Genomic DNA, 27,944 nt, shown 5'->3' with positions numbered 1-27,944 from the left:
TTCTGTATATTCATTCTTGCTTAATTTCTGATATGGCACCTTCTTGGGTACTGTGGAGGCTTCCTCGGAGACTTCAGTCTCAAGTTCCTATCTTCCTAGCTTTTTTTCGATGACCTTTTGCAGAATATCAGGGTGTGGTTTTCTGTTCCTACATCACTATTTTACTCTGTCTTCAATATATAGGAGATACTTTGTGGCATTAAATTTTGCTGAAGTTGCACTGTGCAAAGTGACCAGTATTCGGAAGGAAGAAAGCCATAGATGCTATGCTTGAAGAACTGTCAATAGCTTTAGCAAAGAGCTTCTCTGGCTTGATCATAAATGGAAAATTTAAAATTGAGGCCATATACATGCAGGGCTAAGGGGAGGTGTATGGCATGATCGTGAAACGTGGACACCAAGGCTGAAATGAGTTAGGCAATCCAAGAGAATCAAAGTGTGCCTTACGGTGTTCTGTGGGCATCCACTACAGGGGTAATCTGCTGGTGAGATGGATTCTTTGGTACCTGCAATTGAAAATGTAGAGGTTACAACTCACTGTTACTCCACCTGTTCATGATCAAATTAGCCAAGTATTCTTGCTTTGCAACCTCCTCACTTTCCTTATGCAGTATCGCCACTCCCATTTCCTGTGTTTGCCACCTGTATTTTTTTTTTTCTCTTGAATCCCAGGACCTTCCTGTGTTCTTGGCAGTGACCCTGTGGCCTGAAACTGCCCAGTTCACCAGGCTGCGACTGCTCATTATGGTTGTATCTTGCCTCAAGCTCTAAAACCTCAGGACATTTCATTTTCCGATCTTTCTATCAAGAGATAAGCTGTGTATCATTCTTCCTTCACTTTTTCACCTTATCTTGAAGTTTATCATGACAGTTCTCAGCACTTACTTTCAGTAACACTACTGCAATAACTCAAATTTTTGAAGGAGACTTTGATAATTATATTTAAGAAAAAAAAAACCCTTATTATTGGAAGCAATAATGATGGAGCAGTGATGACTAAGCTGGGAAATATTTTTTGTCTTTTTAGTGAAAGACAAAGTGCATGCCAAATTAATTACTAATATAAAATTTCCAGCTTGTAAGCAAGTTGAGAAATCAGTCCCATAATAGGAGACAACATGAAAAATGACTACAACCAAGATATCCAATAGGAACTAAGCAGGCTTCTGTCATTGCCTCTTTGAAGTGAATACTTTTAAAGAAACATTACTTAGGGCATAATATTCCTACAGTTTGAAAGAACCTCTCTTTAGAATAGTTGTTCAAAGACTTCAATATGAAAATATGCTTATATGAAACCACTGTTCATCCATTTTCACTACTACATAGAGTTCAATAAATTTGCAAACATTAAACATATTTCTTTATTATCTGTTCTGTTGGTTGATATTTTAGGCTACGGTATCACATAAGCATTCTAGTGATGGATTTGCAATAATTTTTTTTGATAAAGTTCTCTTTCTATATTTAAACTTTTTAAATTTCATTTACCTGAGTAGAGGGAGAGAAAGGGAGGACAGAGCAAGAAAGGGAGAAGGAAAGGAAGAGAGGGAGAGGAGAGAGAGAGAGAAAAAGAGAGAGAGAAAAAACCAATTCACTGCTTTGCTGCTCATATGCTTACAATAGCCAGGGATAGACACGATGAAACTGGGATAAAAACCCAGAACTTCATTGGAGCTCCCAGTTAGGTGGCAAGGTCCCAGGAACTTAAACCATCAGCCCTCATTTGGTGTGCCTCCTAGAATGTACTTGCAGGAAGCTGGATCAGAAGCAAGGAGAATAAACTGCTCAAGCTAGATATTCTAATATGAGATAGAGGAGTCAGAAGTAGTGGCTTAATAGAATATATCACATGCCAGTCCCCTTACATATTTCATTGCCAGTGATGTGCCACTTTGTTATTTCTTCATAAAGATGTTATCCTATTACTTTGATAGTTTTTACTTTTTCCTAGTATTCACTTTCAAGATGAGTAGTCATTCACTTAAGAAATCCTCTCATTTAAGTTTTATATATTGTTATTTTGTTATTTCCTATTTGTTAAAATGTGTTCAATGTGATGTTTCAAGTACGTTCTCTCAATTTTTAATGTATGTCTGTAATCTTTTTTGGTAAACTCATTATTTCTGTGATCTAGTTTTTAAATTTTACTTGTAATGTTGTTTTTTCTAGTTGAGAGGGATGTATGCCCATGTATGCCTCTGATTAGGGTGGGGAGATTCAAGGCATGAGGAAAGGCGGGTGGGGCAAATTTTCCAATTCATTTTATATTTTTGCTAATATGTCCATGGCCAGAGAAGGGGGATGGGGTGCTCCTTGCTGTCAAACTACATCAGCTCTTGTGGATAGGGTATGATAATTTGATGATGCTCTGTAGACTCCTATATGGGGAATAATGTTCTGAGGGTTACTTGAGTGGCTTTAGTAGTTCCGAGAGTCATAGGCTTCATCATATCAGGGTTGAGAAAATCTTTCCAAGGTCTATTGGCTGACCAGGTCCACCACAGTGCATCCACAGAACCAGGAATGTGTTGCAAGGCTTGACCAAAAGGGTGGTCCAATCTGTTCTGCTTTCCATCCTCTGATATGGCACTTGGCTTGCTCTGCTGGTCTAAATGAGCTAGCTGTCATGTTCTTATGTGTGTGTATCTGGGCATGCTTTCCATTGCACAGGCATCAGCAACAGAGGAGGCACAGCCCCAATAGATGCACTCCAATGCCAAACGAAGTATGTTGTGATATTTTCCCTTGTGCCTAGGCAGTCATAAGTCCATCATTATGCTATTTTAAATGTATCCTGACATTGTAGGTATGAACAATGTCAGAGAGTCCAGAAGCATATTATCAAGATATATTTAATAGCTTCACTGGGGGGAGGGTTCCATCTTTTATTTGAAACTAGAGATGCATACTGCATTGCATTTTCACATTTGGATATGATAGTCTATTTTACAATTCTTCTAGATGACTATATGCACAGAATTTTTAAAGTAAAAGAATTATTTGTTAGAATGTTATGGGGACTTTTCCTCCATTTGAAATCCAAGAGTAACCAGATTTGTGTGCTTTGGAGTTCAGCCTGTGTCAAGACTATTTCATGTTGCTCCTACTACATTGCAGACGAACTTATTTTTTTCTCTGAATTCTTTCCTTATAATCAAAAGTTCTGGAGATCCAAGCTCAGAAGTTGTTGCTCACTGCTAAGCTATTCCATGAGACAAAGAAGGAATCACTTTCCTTGGTTTTTGGTGGAACAAATAATGAGAAGTGAGAGATAGAAACTGCTATTTTGTAAACAACTTAATCATGGGGAAATTCATGCAAAGAGAAATCTTAATATCAATGGGGTCAGAACAGTTTAAATATTAAGAAGCCAAGAATCCAAACCAAACAAAAAATTGTCTAGCATAAAAGGAAATATGAATTTCTTCTCTCTCTCTCTCTCTCTATCTCTACTTGATCCTCAGAGACAGAGAAGTTGGCTGGAGATTAGAGACCATTGAACTGAAAGACTGCTTCGCAAATGAAAGCTTCATGCTCTGAGAAACACTTTGGGACCAGCCAGTGGAGATAGGTTAATAGTTTAAGCTTTTGCTAACTTTCTAGCTTAAGCCTGTTGAAGACCCTAAGCACTGCAGCCTATCAGACACCCCCCACCCCCACACACCTTATTCTTTTAATTTATAGAGATAGTTTCCCTATGATTTTCCTACTGGAATTTCTGAGGAATTCTAAGTAAAGCAGGCAAGGAATTGTAATTGTCTAACATATTATAGCTTTCAGCTATTTATTTTATTCTTTTGATTGCTTTTGCTGATCCTGAAAAAAATCACACTCCGGGGGCAGACATTGTGACACAGTGGATTAAGACAGCTCTTGCAACACTGGTGTCCCACATCAGAGTGCTGGCTTGAATCCCAGGTACTCTACTTCCCCTAAGGTGAATGTGTTTGGAAAAGCAGCAAAGGAAGTGCTGCTGTCATCCATATGGGATATTTATCTGGATTCTAGGTTCTGACTTCAGCCTGGCTCAGTCCCAGGAACTGTGGCCATTTGGAATATGAACCAGCATTCAAATACCTCTTATGTCTCCTACTGATACGACTTTGTAGCTTCTACATGTAAGCACGAACATGAGTTTGTTTTTCACAATGACTGATTTGTTTCCTTAAGCATGATACCTTCCAGTTCCATTCAAGTTTCACAGCAGCTGAACCATTTCATACCCCTAACAACACTGTACAAGGCTTCCACATCCTTGTCAACAATTTCTTTTTTCTGATAGTATCCTTCCAATGCAGTTGAGGTTGCATTTTGTTGTGCTTTTGATATATATTGCCCTAATAATTTGTGATGTTGAGAATCTTTTCATGTGTCTATAACTCCTTTGGGATAATTTTTAATAGAAGTATCTATTAAGATCCTTTGCCTACTACTAAGTATTTTGGTTTTTGTTGTTGAGTGATAGGGAATCTTAACATGTTCTAAATAGGAACGTCTTATTAAATATATGATTGGTAAATCTTTCTTCCTGTACTGTGGACTTTCTTTTTAATGCTTTTCAATGACACAAAGAACACTTTAATTTTCATACAGTCCAATTGATCCAGTTATTCCTTTTGTTGTCTGTAATTTGGTGTCATGTCCAAAAAAAAATATTTTCAAAATTTAGTTCTCATTTTTAATGTGAGTAAACAAAGGTCAAATGATCATAATTTTATGCGAACTCTTTGACAATAGCACACAGCTGCACCTATGTAACCTGAATAACCCAGTTAGCAAAACAAGATTGAGACATTATGCAAAGGAAAATGACAAGCCTGTCTCACTTGTTGCTACAGATAAGTCATATACACACATATTTGTACATAAAGTATAGCCATGTTTAAAACAGAATACAGCCAATTTGAATTGATCATAGGACACAAGAATGATTTAATATTAGAAAAATTATAATTTATGCCCTTAACAGATAAAAAAAAACAATAAATCTTTTATCTATAAGCGATTACTTCAGAAAGTTAATAGAAAGAATTGAATTATAAGATATATTTATTTTGGTAAATAAATTTAAATGTAAGCACAACTTTGCAAAATGTGCATCTTAATGGATATTTTGAAGCTCTCTTATATGCTCTTCAAATTTTTGCACCTAAATGAATGCATCTTTTCATTCCATTTCCATGAATTTTTGAAGTACCCATATATCTAATTCCTCATTCATCATATAATTTTTGTACGTTGAATTCCTCAACCTGATAAATACAAAATGCAATTATGTGTACCACCACACAACATTAAAAATGAGTCATAGTGCCATTTAAAAATATAGATAATGCTGAACATTATATTCATAACATTAAGTGACATACTTGTTATAGGGTTAAATGACTAAATTAAAGCAACATATGTTAATACAGTTGGTTCAAGTTCCAGTTTTTTTTTACTTTATCACACAGCAGAAGTTATACACGCTCAGAACAAAACCCCACTACACATTTTGATCATTTGCTAAGATAGTAGAACTTGACAGTCAGCCACATAATTACAAATAAAAAAAAAAGACGTGATACTTTACAGTTTATTGTGATGCTTGCCTAGGGTGTCTGGCAGGATAGGTGTCGAATTTTATTTATTTAAATTTCCTAATTTTAACCTTTATTACAAAGATGAGGAAGTAGGCCTCTGATTAGGATGGAGAGGGATGTGTGGGGAGAACCTGCATGGCTTCTTGCTCTCACTCTAGATCAGTGCCTGGGGGACAGAGACACACGACAGGTCCTAGATGTCACCTTTGAGGTCCCAATGTAGTGAAGAAAGTTCTGAGGTGTTACCTGAGTAATTTTGATTGTTTTGAAAAGTTGCTGCTTAGTAACACCAGAGGTGAGAAACTCTAGGACCTGTTGGCTGTCCCTGCCTATGTTAGTGTGATCAGAGACCCAGGTGCTTGTTGTAGAGCTTGGTTGGGAATGTTATTCAACTGGTCCTTCCTTCCATCTTTTGAGGAAGTACTCAAAGTCTTCTGTTGGCTTAGATGAGATGGCTGTCTTATCTTTTGTGTCCCTCTGGGTATGCTCTCCATTCTTATACATCAATGACTAAAGTGATTCCAAGGTCAGGTGACATGTCTGTGATTTTCTCTGAGGTCAGGGATAGAGAGCAGTGGTCTAGTTTAGTAGCCCCATAAGAAATGTCACCTCAGAGGTCCTCAGACCTTGTTTTTATGGCACCAGCTGCTACAGGGTCTGGCTCAATTCGCCCTCTGTACTAGCCAATATATGTGCAGCTGCTTAGTCTGTTGTGTCCCCCCAGCCCTTCCTTAAACGTGAACTGCACACTGGCAGGTGTTGTAGCTTAGCCCAGCCCATTCCGCCCCAAGGCTTAGCCCTTAAACACACCAGTAGATACTACTGGCTGGTCAGGATGATCCCAAAGAACGATTATGAGGCTCTCCCCAGCCCCTGGTTTTAGCACATGCTGCAGTTTCTGTGGTCTAACCCTGCCCAGCCTGTCTCCAGCCCCAGTCTTGTGTGCACAGTGAGTGTTATGCACCAGCATGTGTTATGACCTAGTTTGGTTTGGTCCACCCCAGCTCTGGCTCTTGTGGGCATGGACAAGTGCTTTGGCTTGCTCCAGGAAGGCCCTTTGGATTCTTCCTTCTGATCTGCCCCACCCTAGCTCCCCTAATTACCTGCAGGTACATTGGCCTGGCATGTGGAAGTCCCAAGAAATCATCTTATATATGTTAAACAAACCCTCAGTGATCCCCATTCCAACTTGTCCCCAGTCCCCAGGCCTCCAGCAATGCACGGCCTTCCTGGTGTGCACTCTACTGGTGCTTACCCATAGTGGCATGGTGGGTGCTCTGTTCCCTTCCCCCATATCTTTAAATAATTAGAATATGTAACTATTCTGTCACACTGAAATAGTTAACACAGAGTTTGCATTAACCGGGACCAGAAAGCCAAAGCCAGCTAGCTACTGCCTGCTTTTCTGTCAGCAGAGTAACACTTGCCTAGGTACAAAGCAGCTTATGCAGCTGTCTACAGCTTGGGTAAGTGTTGCATTTTAAACTGCGATATTTTCAATTTATGATTGATTCATTATAAATTGATTGCCACATTGTTTATATAGTAAAAGGAAAGCATCAAATGCTTGATACAGCATCTTAAAAGTGAAAATTCAAGGAATTGTATGAGGACTTGATACTTATACAATGATCTTGCTTTTGTTTGGGAGAGTGCCCTCATAGAAGCTTATTGTAGGATTAAAAATGAAGGATCAAAAGAATCAAACAAATAAATAAAGTGAACCAGGCTTGGAGTGATGGCCACATATCATTGTGAACTACATTAATACAGTATCTTGCCTCTGGGCATATAAACAAGCAAAAAAATTGACTATAATATTGGGAGAAAATAGTTGAATAATACTTGGAAAAAGATATGTTGGAATAAGTTAATATTGTAATGCTTATTGTTCTTCAAGAATTGCAAAATTTAAAAATAGTTTTAAGTCTGTAAGCAAGAGGCAATAATGAGAATAAGATAGGGGATGTAAAAAAGAAAAATAATACATTATAAGATTGGCCATTTTGTTTAAGAGATCTGGAATTGGGGCGCTGAGGGAACTGAGTTTCCAAAGGGAGGCGACTTCCATTCTGAGGGGTTGGAAGGATTCGGTGTGGAAAGCAATGCAGGTGCTGTGGCAGGAACTTGAGGAGTTTCCCTCTTAGGATGTTTTCCTCTTTAAAGTGGGTGTCAGAGTAGCCTTCTGAGTGAGGGGGTGGCAGCTAGGAAGTGTGGGAATAACCATGAGTGCTTCTCTGATGGTGGTTACAAATGCTGACCCAGAACCAGAGACGTTTAGGTTTCAGTCCTGGCACCCAGAGGGCACCGTGGCTGCTTATGTTTATGCATTTCTTTTCTGGTTGTGGCTTTCATCCTCCTTTCTTTCTTCTCTTTTTATTCCTAGTTCTTGTTGAAAATATCTTTGGAAACACTGTATTTAATCTGCTTTTGGTCATGTTTGCATTTCTGTTAGTCAGTATATTGCATAAGTAGGAATGGACGCCTGCCTAAGCGTGGCACAGATGTGCAACTAAATAATCCACAGTGAGGGGGTATCTGTAAGGAGGTGCCATCTCCCAAACACAAAAGAATTTGTTAGAAGAGTAGCTTGCCAGGACACTGCAAAGGCCCCTTGATATTTTATTTTAAAAATTAAAAGAAATCCTTAGGCCAAATCCATAATTTGTGAAATAGCCCATATGTAAAATTTACCCCACCCTTCCCTTATTGTATTCTTGCCATGGTCCTGAGGCTTTAATCAGATTTGTGATGAACTAGTAATATATAAGAATGAATGAAAGACCTCGCTGTTGATAGAAGCAGCATTCATGACAAACCTTATTGAGTGTGTGTAGCAAGCTTCATGGAAATGAAGCCAAGGTATTGCCTGTATGTATTGGAATGTGTCATTATAGAGGCAGTCAACAACACATACAGGGCATTATTCTATCAGGATTGCAAGTCAGCTTCTGCAGACAGCTAAAATGTTGCTTTGTAAAAGCAGAGCCTGACAAATATCACTGATTTCCATATATCATATATATTTAACACATATTATTTTTCTCCCATCCAATGCTTAGTTGTAAGTAAATTCACATTTGGCTATGGTTTGTTCCCTGTTGGGACCACCATGAAAGAATTTGCCTTCCCCTTTTCAAAAACATACCCTGCACCTGCTTAGGAAGTTATATGACATTTATGTTGATAGCCTTTGTTATATTTGAGCAGTGAGAATGAAAATTTCTGGGAAACTCAAGTTCATTTCTTACTATGCCTTTTCTTTTCATTTCTTACAGTGTCATATATGTATTAACAAACATATGGCAAAACATTTACTTAAACACATTAAAGAGCATGCTGCAGCATTAGAGCATAAACCATGCTTGCTATTAATAATGTATGTATTATGGCATAATAAAATTAATGGAATGAAATGCTTTTAATAAGCTGCCTTATAAATATTTAAAGGAACATTAAAGTCAGAGTGAAGATAAAATTAGTGGTCTTAAACTATCAGCCAAAAAATATGCTAACTAAAAAAGGTCTCATTAGGTAGCATTAAATATATAGATGTCTTGTTAACATACCTTTTAAATTTCACCTTTTGGAAAGATTAAAACTTGCTCTCCCCTATGGTATTAGGAAAATTTGTTGTAAAAAATTCCTTGTTAGCAATGAAATAATTATTTGTCATGAACTGACAACAATGTGAAATATCAAAGGCCTCCCCTTGAGCAATTTTTTTTTTTTAATAAAAAGACTTTTCTTTTTAAATAAAGGTAAGATGCCTTCCTGGCGGTAGGGGATTCCTTCTTTTGGAATTCCCATCGGATATTCCGAGAATGTAAGAACTATATTCACATCCAGAATAAAATCATGAATCACAACACGCTTGGCATCCCATCAAATCCAACACACTTGACATCCGATCATATCCAAGCCCCTACTGAGGGGCTACATGCCTGTCTGATGGTATGTGGAAAGGTAGACAAAAAACAGACAAGTGAAGGCAGTATCTTGATTCCTTTATATTTTGGATGTGTTTCTTGCTTGCAGTGCTCTGTCCACCTGGGACTGGTGAAGAGATTACTAGCTTTGAAAACAGACACACTCACTGGCAGACATGAGAACCAGAATGCAGTGAGGGACTGTCTGGTATGGCAGCAATACCAGCCAGTTCGTGTTAGGACCAGGACTGGGGGCTGGCTAGGCTGTGCTGGGCTGCAACATTTGCCAGCATGAGCTGGAAAAGAAGCAGACCAGGCCAAGCTAGGCTATAGCACCTATCGGAGATTGCCGAGTGAGGTGGACCATGCCAGATAGGGTTGAAGTACCCAACAGTACACGTAAGATCCAGGGTGGGGTGAGCTTAATAGGGGGCTTTGGCGACTCCACTGATGTGCCATTTCTTCCTCTAGTAAGCATGCATCCCTCTCTCCTTAAATACTTTACAGGCACAGATAATATTAAGCACATAAAATATAACTATTTCAAGATTTAAGTTTTCTTGGGATTTTAATTTGACAGCTGTCTAGATAATTTAGGCCTTAGCATATCTGAATGAACTGTATATTTAAAGTATAAAATTGTGGTTTTTTTTTTAAAAAGGCCTATTTCAGCATTCTTTAAAAATGACTCAATGTAACACCATAGCTACCAAATGGAAAACAAGATCGTGACCCTGTACTAGATCAGTAAAGAGTATTTTAGACAAAGCGCTACTCAGGAAATACTTTAGAGTCCATCATTGTAAGCACAGAGCATTTCTGTCATTCGCAGTGGTTACCAAATTAGCTGCAAATGATTCTCTTCAGGAGCTACTCCTGATATGCTTTGCTGAGAGATGGGGGTTAGGAACGGTTTCACAATCACAGTGTGAGATGATGCTTGCTGTTTTAAAATCCTTAAACACTTGGAATTTCTGTTGGCCAAGGGTCACTGCTGACATTCTCCTCACTATAGAACATGCGGCATACGGATGCCTTTGAAACCCCACACCGTGCAAGGTGGATATCTTCATCTTATTCTCATATCCTTAGTATGATAATGTTGTGTGCTTTCTCTCCATTGTGTGGATGATCTTCAAGAAAGGGAATTGAAGGCTGAGGATTTGGCATGGTGACTAAGATCCTATCTGGGGACATCTACATCCTGTGTGTAGTGCCTAGCTTCGAGCTGTGGCGCTGCTCCCAAGTCCAGCTTCTACTATTGTGTGCCCTGGAAAGCAACAGGTAATGACTCCAGTCATTGAAATCCTGAAGTCTACACGTGTGGTCATGGTTGAGCTCCTGGCTCCTGGTTTCAGCCTGGCTCAGCTTCAGCTCTTGTTAGGTTTTGGTGAGTGAATCAGCAGATGAAAAATCTTTGTTTAATCTTTTTGCATCTCTGATTTTCAGGTAAATGCAATAAAAAGCTTAACACTACACATAGATGAAATGGAAAGAAATTAAGGTTTTCCGTTATAGAGCTACCGACTGGGGTGTTGCACTTAGACTTCAGATAATCCGTAATTTTGCTATTGATACAATGGAGGTTGTATTTGTTTTTATTCCTGCTATAATGAATTACCAAAAACGTGACATCTTACAAGAACAGAAACACATTTTGCTAAAGTTCTGAAGATGAAGGTGGTTCAGTGTTGGTTCCATTTGGAGCTTCTGAAGAAGAATCTGTTACCTGTTTCTCCTCTATCAGTAGCACTTCATAGTGTTCTGCTGTTTGTTAATTTCTCAGTACAATCTGTTCCTCCTTTTTTGCATGGTCTTCCTGATTGTGCCTCTAATATTTCCTTCCTGTCATACAGGGGAAATAACGATTAGGTTTAGGACCATTTTTACATCAAGCATGATCTTGAGATCCTTAACTTATTTATACTTGTAAAATATGAAGCTCCAAGTAGAATCATATTCACAAATACTGGAGACTAAATCTGACACATCCTAATTATGTTCTTGGGGGGACATTGTCCAACCCTGGGACACAGGCAAGACTGCATTGAAGTATTAGTCTTCTGGGGAGTCTGGTATGGACCTACCATGAATATGGAAAAGTATGTTGAAGATTAAAACTTGTAAGATTACTTGGGTGCTTGGTCATGCTTTGTCTCTGTTTCTACAAAATGTTTTCTTTTTAGATTTTGGTCAGTAAAAGACACAAAGGAATTCTTCCAGAATTTCAAAAGAAGTTTGAAAACTTAAGATACTCTCCATTTTTTTTTTGCTTAATTATGTTATTTGTATATGATTTCTAAATTATAATTTGGTGATCTGCAGAAAAGAAACAAAATAAATGGACCTTGACTTTGAACTGCCTACCACATATAGAGACTGATAAGTTTTTTTTAAAAGTTTTATGTGTTTTTCTTGGAAAGTCAGATATACAAAGAGGAGGAGAGACAGAGAGCAAGATCTTCTAGTCACTGATTGCCTCCTCAAGTGACCACAATGGCCAGAGCTGAGCCAATCCGAAGCCGGGAGCCAGGAACCTCTTCCAGGTCTCCCACACGGGTGCAGGGTTCCAAGGCTTTGGGCTGTCCTTGACTGCTTTCCCAGGCTGCAAGCGGGGAACTAGAAAGGAAGCAAAGCAGCCAGGACTAGAACTGGTGCCCATATGGGATTCTGGCACATGCAAGGTGAGGACTTTAGCCACTAGGCTACCATGCCAGGCCCAAGATTACTAATTCTTTATTGCACAGCCTTAAGATTATACTTAATATACTAGATATTTGTATGTTTATATATATACATATCTATCTATCTAGATAGTAAGCAAATAACATAGATAGGTGTTTTAAAATATATGCATTTTTAATGCATGAAGGGATATTAAAAAGCTTATTGAACATGTGAATAATCAAGAGAGAATTACACATGGAAGGATTTTTTTGCACCAAAATAAACATTCTCGAAATAATATGGAATTAATAGTCTTACCCACTTCCCTATGGCCCTTGAACCTTTTTTTCCGTAATTAACTATGTAAAGATTGTCAAAAGTACAATAGAAAAATTTAAAAAAAACCAAAATAAACATTTCTTTATTAATGTTTACAAAATCCTTGTTTACATAAATGTAAATAAATATATATCAATTAAGTCCATAATGTGCCATCCTATCCGATTAGAAAATGGAGTCCATTTGTCCCCCCCGCCCCCCTTGAATGTGGTCTGGCATTAGTCACTTCATTCTCAGGGAGATTATGTTGCAAAGCGATACTGTGTTTCTCTTGAGGTTGAGTTATATAAGACAACTTCTGCATGGCTTTTCTGTAGAAAGTGCAACTACCTTGGGAATCCTGAGTCACCATGAAAAATCCCTGCCTCCCCTCCACTGCTGTGCTGAGAGATCATGTGGAGAAACCACACACAGAGAAAAGAATTGCCAAGTATCCCCAGCAGCTCCAGGCCGAAGGCCTGAATCACTCCAGCTGATCACCAGGCATGTGATGACCTGAATCTCAAGCCTTTTAGCCATCATTGCTGAGTGGAGCAGAGGCAGGTAGCTTCTGATGAAACCTGAACAAATTGCATATCTGTGAAAGAATAGACACTGCTGGTATTTTTTTTTTAAGATTTACTTATTTATTTATTTTTGAAAGGCAGAGTTACAGAGAGAAGGAAAAGCAGAGAGAGTTTTTTTTTTTTTTAATCCATTGATTCACTCCTCAAATGGTTGCAATAACCAGGGTGGAACTGATCTGAAACCTGGAGCTGAGAGTTTTTCCGGATCTCCCATGTGGATTATAGGCCCAGGACCTGGGCCATCCTTCACTTCTTTCCCAGGGCATAAGCAGAAAGCTGGGTGGGAAGTGGATCCGCCAGGACACGAACCATAGGTTCACTTTCAGCCCACGTGTCTACTTAAGCATAAGGTGAGCCAGTTGTAGGTAAAACGTAGTGGGATATTGGTTTTTTGTTTTGTTTTGTTTTTTGCTGTCATTCTTTCTAAATTGAGTACCTAATCTTTAAACTATTCCTATTTATTCTGACAATGCTGGGAAGGAGTCACTATTGCCATTGGGTTGATTTTCATGTCTTGCAGTAACTTTTTTTCTTCTGTTGATATTTTCCTTTGCATTACAATGACACTTTGGATATTGATATATGTTGAATTCTTTCTGTTGAATGTATTTCCTGTAGGTGGTTTTTTTTTTGTGGTTATTGTGGGACTCTCATCAAACAGCTTCTAGTGATTTAATCTCAAATTCTATCTTAATTTAAATTATAAAAAATGTTCTATACCTTAAACTTTCCAACAGTTTGTTATTAATGCCATAATTTAAGTCACTTGATATTTTAATATATTTTAAGTAATTTTCTTTTAATTTACACATTATAATTAAAATGATTTATCTACCTCCATTGCAGTCTGATACACTTGTTTATGTATTTACCCTTATTAGAAAGTTTTATATTTCAGATGCCTTTGTGTTGCTGTTTGGCAGTCATTTGAGCTTAAAGAGCTCCCTTTACCTTGTCTTATAATGGTGGGTTAGTGTCTTTATATTCCTAAGATAGTTTGTCCTGGTATAGTGCACATGGTTCAGAGGTTTTTGGATTTTTTGTTTTGTTTTGTTTTGTTTCAGCACTTAAATATATCATTACACTTCCTTCTGATTAGTCTACCGACCATCTTGTTAGTGTTCCCTCATGTGTGACAAATTGCTCTTTCCTTTGCTACTTTCAAAATTTTCTTGGGCGAGTGTTGGCAGGCTAAGTAAGGCACTGCTTGGAAGCCTGCACCTCATATTGCAATGATTGTGTCTGAGTCCTGTCTCTACTGCTGATTTCAGCTTCCTGTTCATTTTTAACCTGGAGGCAGCAAGTAATGGCATAAATGCTTGGTGGCATGGCAACCATGCAGGAGCCTCAAACTGACTTCCAGGCTTCTCTGTGCAACCTGCTAGAAGGTGAGGTACTTTGGGGCTTTTGGGGAATGAACTAGCAGATGAAAGGTTCTCTCTTTTTGTTCCCTATTCAGATATATAAACATGTTTAGCAAATTGGTGAGAAATTTTTTGGATTTATCCTTTTTGGGATGTGTTGTGTTCCCTGAAACTGGATGTGCATTACCTTCCCCAGATTTGGGAATCTTCTTCTTGTTATTTTCTCAAATATTTTTCTCTCCATTTATCTCTTTATTCTTTGAGAACTCCCATAGTGTCCCGTAATGATCCAGTAAAGCATTTATCCTTCTTTTAAAATTGTCTTTGATTTTTACTTCTTTGAGTGATTTTTCTGTGATCTATCTTTGGCTTTTGCTGATCCTTCCTTTTGCCTGGTTCAATCTGCAGTAGTAATCCATTAATTGGGCTTTTCACTTTGTTGTATTTTAATCTCTAAGATGCCTCTTTTGAACAACTCACTGGGTCAAGATTGACAGTGTGTATCTGGGCAAATGGAGACTCTGAGGTGGAATATGTCAATTAATGGACCTTGGACAGATCTCCTCAACCTTGGAGCAATGAAATCAACAACATTCTCAGAACTGATGAAACCACTTAAGCAGCCCCCTTGGAACATGCTTCATGTTGGCAACCCTTGGCTGACATGAAATGGCCATCCCCCTCCCTGGGTACCGATGCGTCTGTGCTGCTTGAAGCAACCCTCTCCCTTTCCCCTCAGATACAGGAATTTCAAGCAATTGGCTTATCCACTTTCCCCCAATCTTTTACCCTTTCCAAGCTGATCGGTGATTCACATGGGTATGCATCCTTCTGAACTATGTAACAACAGCATCAAAAGTAAAACTGATTCCCTAAAAATAAATACATACATACATACATACATAAATATATACATAAATAAAAGCCTTAAAAGATGTCTGTTTTGTTCTTTTTTGGACTACTTATTTCTATGTTGGAATTATTGCTTTCTGAATTGTGTTGTCCTGCTGAGCTTGCTGAGCATCTTCATGACGGGTATTTTGAGTTTTGTATCAGGCTAATCATACATCTTCATTTCACTTTTCTTGGTTTAGTTTCTCTTTAGTTTGGAAAATATTCCCCTGATTCTTCATTTTCCTTGGCTCTTTATGTTGATGAATGACAAAATAACTCCCTCTCCAGTCATGATGCACTGCCCTCATACAGGACAAGACCCTTGCTAGTATGCTTGGCTGGAGATTTGTAAAATCATCGAAAGCTCAATGCTGAGTTTGATGCTGCATTCATTTTCAGTGGACCTTGGCCCTCTGGGGTATGTTGAGTCCTGTCAGTGCTAGAATGGGCAAGACGGAAGGCAGTGCTTTGCTCAGCCCAAAGAGAAAGCACATTGTCCAGTGTATGCTCCATCCCTTTGGCACCTTCTCCAGGGAATATCTTAGATCTGGGGGTTTCCTCTTGATCATTTGCTATTGAACCAAGGACAGGATTTACAGTAAGAGGGTATGTTTTATGCCTTGGATTATATTTTATTGCATTTCATATTTTTGAGACAATGTTTGCAAATGTTATCTCATTGCCAAAGGTTTAATGTTCCACCAAACAAGGAGTTCAAATATAAAAGCAAAAAATATTTTAGCTCAGAGAGGGACTATAAAGAATAAAATGAAAAGCCTGCTAAGTTGAGCAATACATAATAAACTTCAAGATGGTCACTAGCCATGAGAACTATAGTTGTACATTTTTCCTAACAGTTTTCACAATGATTCAAAACAAAGCTGAAGACCCTTTATGTTTGCAGCAAATTCAAAGTGTACACAGGTACTTCCTATAATTTTTCTCTTTTATTTTTACTTCTCATGTCTAAGGGAGAACAGGTAGAAGTTGCCTTTCTATGCCCAGTTGATTTCACCAAATATGATGTCCTCCAGTTGCAATCATTTTGATGAACAGGATAAAATTTAATTCTTTTGATAGCTGAATAAAATTCCATTTTACATTTCATATACATCATACACATTTTGTTTCCATACATAAATTTTTGTTTTCTTTACACAGACATGTATATACACACACACACACATATATGTATATATCACAATTTATTCATTCATCTGCTAATGGACACCTTGATATAACTTGAGAACATTGCTGTTATAAATATATCTGTGTGGGTATCTTCTTGATGAAATGCCCTCATGTCTTTTATATTTAAGACAGATTCTTTTAAATATTTATTTATTCATACATTTCAAAGTCCATGGTGCAGAGGGGAGGAAGGGAAGGAGAGATAGAGGAAGGGAAGAGAGAAATATTCTATCAGGTGCTTCACGCTGCAAATGGCCATAACAGCCAGGACTGGGCCAAGCCAAAGCCAAGAGCCAGGAACCTCATCCAGGTTTCCCACGTGGGTTGCAGGCACTTGGATGTTCTTCCCTTGCCTTTCCCTTTTAGCAGTGAGCTGAATTGGAAGTGGAGCAGCTGGGTCTCGAACCAATGCCATATCAGATGTTAGAATCTCAAGTGGCAGCTCTATTTGCTACTCCACACTGCCAGCTCCCATTTCTGTTTGCTTGTTCTTTTCTTTCTTTCTCTCTCTCTTTTTTTAAGAAATCCCTCTATTGTTTTCCACAGTAACTGCACTAATTTACATTCCCACTCAAGCCTCCCTTTCTCTGCATTTCAGCAACATGTATTACTGTCTGTCTTCTGAATAACCACCTTACTGATAGAGGTGATATTACATGTCCCTAGTGGCTGATGATTCTAAATTTTTCTCCGTGTGTTTGTTAGCCATTTGTATTTCTTCTTTTGGGAACTGTCTATCGAAATTCTTTACCCAGATTGTAACTGGAGGTAATCCCATTCACAATATCCACACACACACACAATCAAACATTTATGGATTAATTTAGCCAGAGAGGTGAAGCTCTATGATGAAAATCACACATCACTGATGAAAGAAATCAAGATATATAAATAAAAATGAATTGCTTGCTCAAAGATGTGGAGTCAATGTAATTAAAATGTCTATACTAACTAAAGAAATATACAGATTCAATTCAATTCTTACCTGAACACCATCAATGTTGTTTACAGAATTAGAAAAAAAATCATAAAATTCATATGAAATCACAAGAGATCAATACTATTTTGTGAGTTTCTAAAATTATAAATAATGTTAGTTGAATCAGTTTGCATATGATTGTGTTTGATCTTAAAGAACAATTATATTTTTCTGGTAAAGATGCTTTATTACTTATTCATTCAGCATGTATACATGTAGTATATACATATATCAATTGTATTAAATTTGTCACTCAGTTACAAAGTTATCTAACATTCAAGCTTTTAACTAGAGGGTGGTATTCTCCCCCAAAACCCATACAAGAGTATTTCAGAAGGATTTTAGAAAAGCTAACATAAAAATACTTTTTCCAGGTGCACTGGCAGAGAACAGGATTGGAAATGGAGCCGCCAAGACTGGAACTAGAACCTATATGGGATGTTGGCCTCACAAGTAGCAGTTGACCCCTCTGTGTCACAACAGCAACCCAATTTGGGTGATTTTTAGATAAAGCTTTGAATCTTAAAATTTAGTGCTAATAATCAAGGATTTGGAAACTATTGAGATGGAATGAGTGTATTTCACATACGGGAAAGACATAAATGTAGAGAGTTTGAGATATTATGGATTTAATATTTATACTCCCTCTAAATTCATGTTGTGCCCTATCTGCTGTGTGATGGCATTTCGAGTAAGACGTCATTACGGTCAATTGAGGTCCTCATTGTGGACCTCTGCTCTGATAGGATTACCAGGTTTATAAGGAGAAACACCAGCATTCTTTTACTCTGTGTACCCTTCATGTGAGAACACACTAAGATGGTGGCCGTCTACAAGTCAGAAAGAATACCCAAACCAGGGACTGAATTGGCAAGCACTTTGATATGTGATTGTTAGGCTCCAGAACACAGAGAAAACAGATTTCTCTTGTTTAAACCATAAAGTTGATGATATTTTGTTATTGTTGTAGTCAAAGCAGAACAAGCAATGCCACACCATAGTGTAAGTCTGATTACTTTCAAAATGATCCACAGAACCTCCCAAAATGGAAGTGTTTCAAAATAATACATGGAGCTAGGTTTTAAAAGGAATATAACTCATTGTCTGGAATTCAGAAGTATTTTAATGCAAGCAAAAAACAAATCTTCTTAAGTGTTAGGTGTGGCAGAGCAGGATGCTAATCCAAAGCAGAGTGGAAGTGAGTCCATAATGGATCATTCCAGCCTTGTCTCCTTAGGAATGTCTGGAATGCTTTCCAGGAACCACTCAGACCTTGTCTCAGCTCACCAGTATATCCTGTGCTATAGATCATTTGATTCAGGTCACTTGCATGCCTTCTCCCATCCCCCATGACTGGGTGGCCATTTCTCTCATGTAGTCACCCCACCCACTCACCCCCACCAAGCGGAAATGGTTCTTGGCCAACTCCTGCTAGGGAGCAGTGGATCAGACTTTCTCTCCTTAGGGGGGGAAAAAAAACTCTGCTTGAACTAAAAGTCTCTCCCTCTCTCTCAATCACACTTGAACCTAATATTAGAATATAACAAGTTGTGTTCTTGCAGAGATTTGAAAATATATTCATAATGTTACTTTAGAGTTAAGTCTTTTAGACTATTGCCTGGAATGTAAACCTATCGATAAATTCATGCATCAATCCTACCTTCTAACTTGAAGAATCAAAACTCCGAGTGCTAAACAATATGTCCATTAGATTTTTAATAACTTAAGGGTTCCTATCTTTTTTATCTTTGCTGAATACTTCTTGGGAAATAAATTTCTCCAATAAATATTTTCAGTTAATGTTTACTTTCTCTTCATTATGATAGAGCATAAACATTGCTTCTGTTCCTCTTCAAGCACATTCAAATTACTATAACGAAAAATTGTCAAGAAGTGGAATAGATGATCAGAGCCTTAGCACATTCCAGGAAGATGAAAACTGGAAGATTGGAAAGTGGTGAACAAACTGCAGCCTGGAGAACAACAGCTTGGAGAACTGAGGAATACTGCTTCTCTACTATAGCAAAGTCACAAAAGCAAAAAGTTAAAGTATCAATAATACTGAGATTAAGTGTGGGAAAGAAAATAGCATGGGGGTGTTAGACAAAATTTTATCTGCTATTCTCTACACTCCAAGCCCTGAACAGTTTCCAGACTTAAGATGGGTTTCATCTCAGATGTGTAATGAAATTGAATAATCACCCTGGAAGGTCAAGGCTTTCAGAATGGCATTTCTATAGAAACATTTAATATTCTGAAATTTGATTTCTCCCTACTGTATATCTGTAATGATTCTCATAGCTTACCTTAAGACAGATTAAACCAGAGAAAATGGAGCTTATTAGAAAATTATGTAGGAGATAGCCTTAGGAATATTACAGGAAGCAATCAGGAAAGTTTTTGATTACAAAGCTGTCTGTCTCTTGTTTCCCCTTCTGCGTTCTTTCTCTTTTTACCCTGATGTTTGGAGTTTCTTCCTGTAAGCGGTTCTCTTACAATCGCCAGAGAGTGTTTCTTTTGTACAAAAACTAAATCTAAGAAGACTGAACAGGTGCCCACTCCTTAGCCAACCAACAGTGGCTAGGTGTTTGAGCTGCTGTAAAAAACAAGAGGAAGAGGAACAAGTCAAAAGGATCATGACCACCTGTTTAGTTTCCCCCACAAGAGCCCATGACTGTGGGTCTAGGGTTAGGTACCTGCGGTGTGAAAGACATGCTGCTGATCGACCTGGATATTCTCATATGTACATTCATATTACGGCTCGTAATAATCTATCCTTCCCAACTACAGCTGTGTAGTTACGGTATTTTGTTTGGTGGAATCATAATCTCACATAATAGCAGCTGTATGCTACTGCAGGTGTTTCGCCAATTGAATTTTAGCAAGCATGAAGTAAGTATATAGCTTTCTCTCCAGGAAGCATATGGATTTCATTGAAGATATGTTGTTCTAGTTCAATCACTTCGCTTTGCAGTTGCTTGCCTTTTTCTTTTCTCCAAATAAAAGGAGAAAAATATATTTTAAAAATATTTTTTGAGATAAAATTTTGCAAATGATTGATTTATATGTGATTTAACTGTTTTCCTTCTAGGTTACAAATTCTTCTGCTTGACTTGACATCCTGGTCCACCTTTTGAAAACATTTGCATTCCTGCTATTAATTTTATTTATTGTAAAGACAGAGAGTGATTGAGAGAAAGAGAAAGAGGGAGAGGGGCAGGCCAGGGCTGGGCCAGTCTGAAGTCAAGGCCAGGAAATCAATCTGGATCTCTCACACAGATGGCAAGGGGCCTAAGCACTAGAGCCACTATTTGTTGTTCTTGGGATGCACCAGTGAGTGGTATTCAGCGATGGTTAATGCTAACCACAGGTCTGCCACATGTACTATTGCTTCAGTCTGACCGTTAAAGGTCCATCCATTCCCCCCTTCAAACCACTCGGTCTTGGCCCCATTACTTACTAGCAAATACATTGACCTTGTCTGTGGAAGTCCATCTGTAGTCATTCCTCACCTAGACATGAACCTTCAGGTCCCCATTCATCCCAAGGTCTGCTATCCTCCAGATCCTGTGTAGACCATCCTCCATGTCCCCAAAGTGCACCATCTGGCAGGATGAGGGCTTTGTCTAGCACCATTGGCACCTGGGCTGTCTAGGGCCTCCCCTCCCCTAGGAAGGTAAGCTGCCTTACTATTGCACCTATGCCAGTTCAAAAAGCACTCAGGCCAGGGGGTCCTGGGCCTTGCCAGGCTTCTCCTTCCCCAGGGAGCTAAGCTGCCTGACTACTGCACCTGTGCCAGTTCAAAAAGCACCAAAGGGAGAAAAAAACCTGAAGAAAATGATGCTACTGTATGACCTATGTGTCACTAAGGAATTCATAAGGAAGAAAAAACTTTTTGAAGAAGTGAGAATAAAAATTTAAAAAAGCAAGACCACTGAGATGTAGCAAAAACAGTATTGAAAGGGACATTCATAACATCACAGTGCTTACAAGAAATGGAAATATCTCAAATAAAAGATCTAATAATGAATGTCAAGAACTTATTAAAAAGGAAAACAAAGAACAGGATACAAGGAATAATAAAAATCACAGTAAGAACACAAACATAAGTGGAATTGAAACTAAAAAACTACAAATTGCAGTAATTAAGAGCCATTTTTTAAAGAAGATGGGCAAAAAATTTTTTTAGCTGTGTTAGCAAAGAAAAGCAAGAAAGAACAACTAAATAATACTAGCAATGAAAAGAAAATATCCTAAGAAACCAGTAAGGTGGTCATGTTTTGCTGAATGGATCCTTTGATCCTTGTGTGGTGTCCTTCTTCATAGTTTTAAATATCTTTCACATTAAAGTCTATATTATCTGATATAAGAATGGCAATAGCAGCCCATTTCCCCTTTCCATTAGCCTAAAATGTCTTTTTCCATCCTTTCACTTTTAGTTTCCAAATATCTTAATTGGTGAGATGTTTCTCCTGTAGGCAACGAACATATAGATGGGTTTTGTTTTTTGAACCAATATGCTAATCTTTGGTTATCGATTAGTGAGTTTAAGCCATTTATATCAGGGTTAATCCTTAGATACTAATTTGGTCCTGTCATTTTAGCAGTGGGTTGCTCGTTGTTTGGCTTAGTAATCTTTTGTTGTTTTATTGGGATGTTATCCACATTTGCCTTTGGTTTTGATAGGTGGTGTTCATTTTCTCTGTCAATAGAACATCTTTAAGTATCATTTGTGGGGCAGGTTTGGAAGAGGTGAATTTTATGAGCTTTTCCTTACTGTGAAAGAATTTTATTTCATTTTCAAAAACGAAAACTTTGCTGGATATATTATTCTGGGCTGAGTTTTTTTTTTTTCTACTTTTATAATTTGGAGCATGTTACCCCATCCTCTTCTTGCCTGTAGCATTTCCTGTGAGAGGTCAGCTGGCATTCTGGTTGGGGTTCCTGTAAATGTTAATTTATCTTATTTATTTATTTATTTAAATGCATATTTAAAGATCTTTTTTCATGTGTTATGGCGAAGATCGCTTTTGGTCAACCTTGTTGGGGGTTCTGTGCCCCTTCTGTATGTTGTTTCCTAATTCCTTTTCCAAATTAGGAAAATTTTCTTTTATTATTTCATTGAATATAGTTTTAAAATCCAGATTCTCTTTCTGTACCTTCTGGAACTCTCATAACTTCTATATTTGTCCTTTTAATAGTCCCTTAATTCTTGAATACTTTTCTTAGCTTGACTCAGTTCCTGCTCCAGCTTTTTTATTTTCCTCTCATTGTTAAAAGAAATGTCATCCAATTCTGAAATTCTTTCTTCTTCCTTGCTCAATGTATTATAGAGGATTTCCACTGTTTCTTTCTTTTTTAATTTGCTCCATTGTGTCCCTCATTTCTAATAATTTGACTTGATTTCGTTTCAGTGTTGTTGTTTCCTGTGTGACATACTCTTTAAATTCCTTGAACTCCTGTATGTGCTTCTCATTGTTTAGAAGCTTTATGACAAATTTTCAAAATTCTTTTGCCTCATTTCCTCAGTGTCTTTTCAGTTAACTCCATGGTTGACAAAGGTTCCTGTCTGGAAGAGGCATTAGTAATATTTATTCTGTGCCTGTCTCCCTTTTTTTTTTTTTTTTTTGCTCTAGGTAATTGCTATTCTGGTTAGCAGGATCTTTTCCTGGACTGGCTTTTAAGTCATGTTGCCCACCTGTCTATGGGTCAGTTTTATTGATTGTGCTTGGTACCTGGTTCTTTGTTTAAAGGAACTTGTGCCACTTACTACAGGAAGTTTCAGTCTTGGGTTCTTCTGCTAAGCTTCTACCATGGTCCCTGTAACTCCTGCTTCTGGCCCATTACTCTCCGCTTCCTGTGGCCCTGTACTGTGTTCTCACAATTACCTGAAGAGCCATTTTTCTCCACTTGTGGTTCGATTAGGATTAGGGAGACAGCCTGTGGGTTTTCAGTGGTACTAGTCTTGCTGGAATGTGATGGTCTTTAGGTATGTGGCCGCCTGGACCTATTTTGGGTGGATCCTTCAGGATGCCAAGTTGGTACTATTTTCCCTGTGAGATCAATATGATGAGCTGTGCTAGAAGTGAATTCTCTCCCGGCTGAGCAGCTACGCAGCTGGCTGTTGTTTCTTCAGCCCTAAAAACTTTCCCTTAGTACACAAAATGGCACTCACTGTGGCACTCATTGTGGTCTGGATCTTCCGGCCATTGGATCTGGGGGCCACTCAGATCTTTCTTTGGTGGAACCCATAGGATGCCCAGTTGGTACTGATTTACAGCTGAAAATTAACTTGTTGCTGTATCAGTGCCAACAGAGCTGGCTGTTGTTCCTGCAGGCCCCCGGCCTTTTCCTAGTGCACAAAGTGGTGCCTGTTATGACACCAGTGGGCATCTGAGCTGTGATATCCAACCTGTTTCTGCACCCACCTACTTGGGCTTTGCCACTCTGCTTCTGCTCATGGTTGAATCAAGCAAATAGGCAGGATGGGCAGTTCTACGCCTGGGGTCACCTTCTGAGCTTCCTATGAACTCGCCTTCCTACCTTCCACTGGTGAAGCTCCCATCACCGATTACCTACTGCTACTTGGGTATCTGGTCAATGTGCCACTGGTCGACTGTGTCCCCTGCTTCCCCGTGTCCACGGGTCTCCAGGTATCCCTCTGCTGTCAGCCTGTCCTTTCCTGTTTCTCTTGTTCATACCCTCTCTGCTTGACCCTGGCTACTGATTCCCCAACTGTTTAAACATGTTCTTATTCTTTTTAGCCATCTTGAGTCTCTGGCTTTGAAGTACTCTTGTGTGTGCATTCAACTCTTTCTCTCTTAAAGATTTATTTATTTTTTATTGGAAAGGCGGATATACAGAGAGGAAGATCTTCCTTCTGAAGGTGGCCACAACAGCCAGAGATGAGCCAATCCGAAGGCCAGGAGTCTCCTCCGGGTCTCCCGCACGGGTGCAGGGTCCCAAGGCATTGGGCCGTCCTTGACTGCTGTCCCAGGCCACAGGCAGGGAGCTGGATGTGAAGTGGGGCTGCTGGGCAAAGAGCCGGCGCCCATGTGGGATCCCAGCATGTTCAAGCCAAGGACCTTAACTGTTAGGCCACTGCACCAGGCCCTATGTACTCAACTCTTAGCTTATATGTAACTACTTGGTCTCTCCATTCTTCACTATTTTGTTTCAGTTTTCTTTCTTTTCTTTTCTTTTCTTTTCTTTTCTTTTCTTCTTCTTCTTTTTTTTTTTTTTGGCTGGGCAGGAGAGAGGAATGTTGAGATTAGTGTAGTAAAGAATGAGAACCAAGTAAACACACCCAGGTCTTAGAGTTGCAACTTTTAGAAACTGAAACCAAGGCGTATAATAAACAGTTTGTGCTTGTTTGAGTCACCTCTGCGCCAGCAGCAGATCTCAGCCTAAATCCTTTGGGATCTAGCTGCGAGCTTCAGCAACAGTCTATGCAATTTGAGGAAGAAAATGGTAATGTAGAAGGGAGACCCTTTTTAAAATTTTATGATACAGTCCCATAGGCTCTGGAGTTTCCTCTCCCCCCTCCACAAATGCCACTGATTTCCTCTCTATTATTACAATAGTATAATCTTTCATAAGCAGTCATTAAGTCCATTATTCTGCTAAGTGTATCCTGACATTGCAGGTATGGACAATGGCAGAGTGTCCAGCATCCAATTGTCAAATGAGACCTTATGTCTTCAGCTTGCTCTGGTGGAGGTGGTACCCATCAGCCTTCGTTATGAGGTTTTGCAAATGAAGACAATAGAATCCAAAGGTACATTGGAGGTATATTAGATAGGCAGGTGACACGCAAGGAAATAAGGAAGTACGTATTGCTATTTAATGTAGTTGACTGAAGAAACTTGACATTTTAAATAAGTATTGCATTACATGCTAATATTGGCAATGGCCTTTCTTCCCTGTAAGCTCCTAAAAAGAATTCTCTCTGTGTTAAAAAATGCATGAATGCTGTGGCTAAATATTTTGCTTTCATTCACCAAGAAACTGAAATAGTTTTAGCAAAGATTAATACTTCCATCTTAATTCTTTTCAGCAAGGAAGAGACAGGATTAATTTTGTGTTTCTGCTAAAACATCACATTGTAAAATTTTGCATTTGAAGCAAAGGTTTGTAGGACTGACCTCCAGTTATCAATGGACTCCTGCTACTATATGTTTTTCATTTTTGGCATCAGTTGAACGTTGAAACAAGACCCACAGAAGAAGATTTTTCATGCATTTGCATCAGTCAGTTCTGTGTTCTTTGATTTATACATCCGTGTTCATTATATCATCATTGTTACTATTCCTCAACTATTATTCATGTTCATTTTGTGGTTTCTGTAAGCATTTTTAAGCCAATTGAGAAATCTCTGAACAGTTCTTGTTTCAAGTTAGTATCACAGAAGCAAACCACACTCAACATTTAAGAATTGCTCATAGTGTGTTTGTGTGGAACAGTGCATTTTATTTGGTGCATTTTATTTGTCATGTATTGCTACAAGCAGTTTCAGTATAAACTGAGACACACAGATATGAAAGTGGTGCCCACAATGTTCAGGTTTGAACTTTTCTTGTGGATTTTGTGGTGTGAGTCAGTATGATGTCTACATTGTACAATTCCTTCTGTGCAAATAAAGCCTATTTCCCCCCAAAGTGAATCCCCACTATGTATCCTATTAGAGATACTAGTTTTGTGAATTATGGTTACTTTTCTTTATTTCTCTGTTGTTATCATAGAACAGTGATTCTATTACTGAAATGAATGACTTCTTTTTTCTGAAATATCAATGAAGCTTGAATGGTAGAATTTTCATATTGTAATTAGGCTTTAGTCATCACTGTGAAAGACTTAAAAGAGATGTTTAGAATGAACTGTTAAGTGCATCTAAGTGAATTTTGCTGTAACTTGTACCCTACCATATGAATTTGACAATCTAGGGTAGTGAGCAACAACTTTGACTTTTGCACTAAGATTTTATTTGGAAGGCAAAGTAAGTTGAAAGAGATTTCAGTAATACAAGTATAATTGGTTGCTTAAATTATATACTGAAGACATCTATCAGTTTTAAAAAATGCTCTTTTGAAAGTCATCACGTAATTGCTGAAAATGCTTAGGATCATGTTTTGTTCTTACACAGCCACAAAATGTAGCATGTGATACTGCTGTCATGTTCAACTTCGTTACAAGTAATGTAATCCTGGTACATCAGATCTTGTGCTCTGGACAGTGATCTTTACTCAATAAAAGTCTTAATTTAGTATGAAAATGTGTAGTCGATGATCAATTCCTATGCCAAATAAAGTGGGTGGGCGTGCAAGTGTGTGTTTGGGTGTGTGTGAATACATATGTGTGTGTGTGTGCATGCACGTGAGCACTTGTGTATGCGTGCTTGAAAAGACAAAGTGGAAAATACTCTCTTCACAGCAAAAAGGAGCATTTCATAGGGGGATATGAGAATTGTTTTTTCTTTTGAAAAGTGCTCTGAAAGAATAGAAAATAGGAGATACTCCCTCAACATTGAATGTCCAGAATTTAGAGGTAGGAAAAAGACACCCTGCATTAGTAAAGGCAAGAATAGAACTCTTTGGGAAACTAGAACACGTAGGATTGAACATGAAGAGATGGGAGGAGGAAATTGGGACAGAAGTGAGGGTAAATGGGGTTCTATGCAGATGTTACAGAGCAGAACCCCAAAGAGAAAATAGAGTTGAAGAAAAGGAAAACGGAGCAGAAGGTGGCCATACATGGAATTTGAACTTATTTATTTTTTGCATAGCAGGAAATCACCTTGCTATACTCATCTCATCACTGAAGTGGTGCAGGGGGTAATGTTGTGGCCACGTTGGGATGCTGGCATACCAAATCAGAGTAGCTTCTCTACTTCCTTCTGTTTAAAAATGTGTTTGTATTTATTCGAAAGGCAGATTTACTGGAGAAGGAGAGACAGATCTTCCATTAATCTCCAGTCCACACTCCAAGTGTCCATAACAACTGAAACTGAGCTGATCTGAAGCTAAAAACCAGGAGCATAACAACTGAAACTGAGCTGATCTGAAGCTAAAAACCAGGAGCTTCCTACATGTCACCCACGTGGGTGCAGGGGCCAGAGACCTGGTCCATCCTCCACAGCTTCTGCAGGTCATAAACAGGCGGAAGTGGAGCAGCCATGACATGGACTGTTAACATGTGGGATGCTAGCCTTGCAAGCAAAGGATTAGCTTGTTCCACTTCCAAAACCTTCTCTACTAATATGTAATGGGAACACAGTGGAAGGCATCTCAAGGTCTTGGGCTTCCATAACCCATGCGGGAGAGCTGGATGGCATACCAGGCTCCTGGTTTCAGAAAGTTCAGAAAGGGCCATTTTTCGAAAGCAAATCAACCAATGGAAAAATCTCTCTTTCCTTCTCTCTCTCTCTCTCC

The 27,944-nt window shown here is 38.6% G+C and overlaps 1 protein-coding gene across 1 annotated transcript in view; it reads left to right on the top strand.

The window, feature by feature from the left end:
* Positions 1-10,804: 10,804 nt before the first annotated feature.
* Positions 10,805-27,944, top strand: part of LOC121160222 (olfactory receptor 10-like) — a 47,408-nt gene continuing 30,268 nt past the window's right edge. The window contains 1 exon segment of the mRNA XM_040985868.1: positions 10,805-10,907. Coding sequence (XP_040841802.1) covers positions 10,805-10,907 — 103 coding nt within the window.

The sequence above is a fragment of the Ochotona curzoniae genome, unplaced genomic scaffold, assembly GCF_017591425.1.
Source record: "Ochotona curzoniae isolate NIBS_2020 unplaced genomic scaffold, NIBS_Ocur_1.0 contig_4501, whole genome shotgun sequence".
Classification (NCBI taxonomy): Eukaryota; Metazoa; Chordata; class Mammalia; order Lagomorpha; family Ochotonidae; genus Ochotona; species Ochotona curzoniae.
Note: the sequence above shows the minus strand (reverse complement) of the source record. Positions and strands in the feature narration are given on the sequence as shown.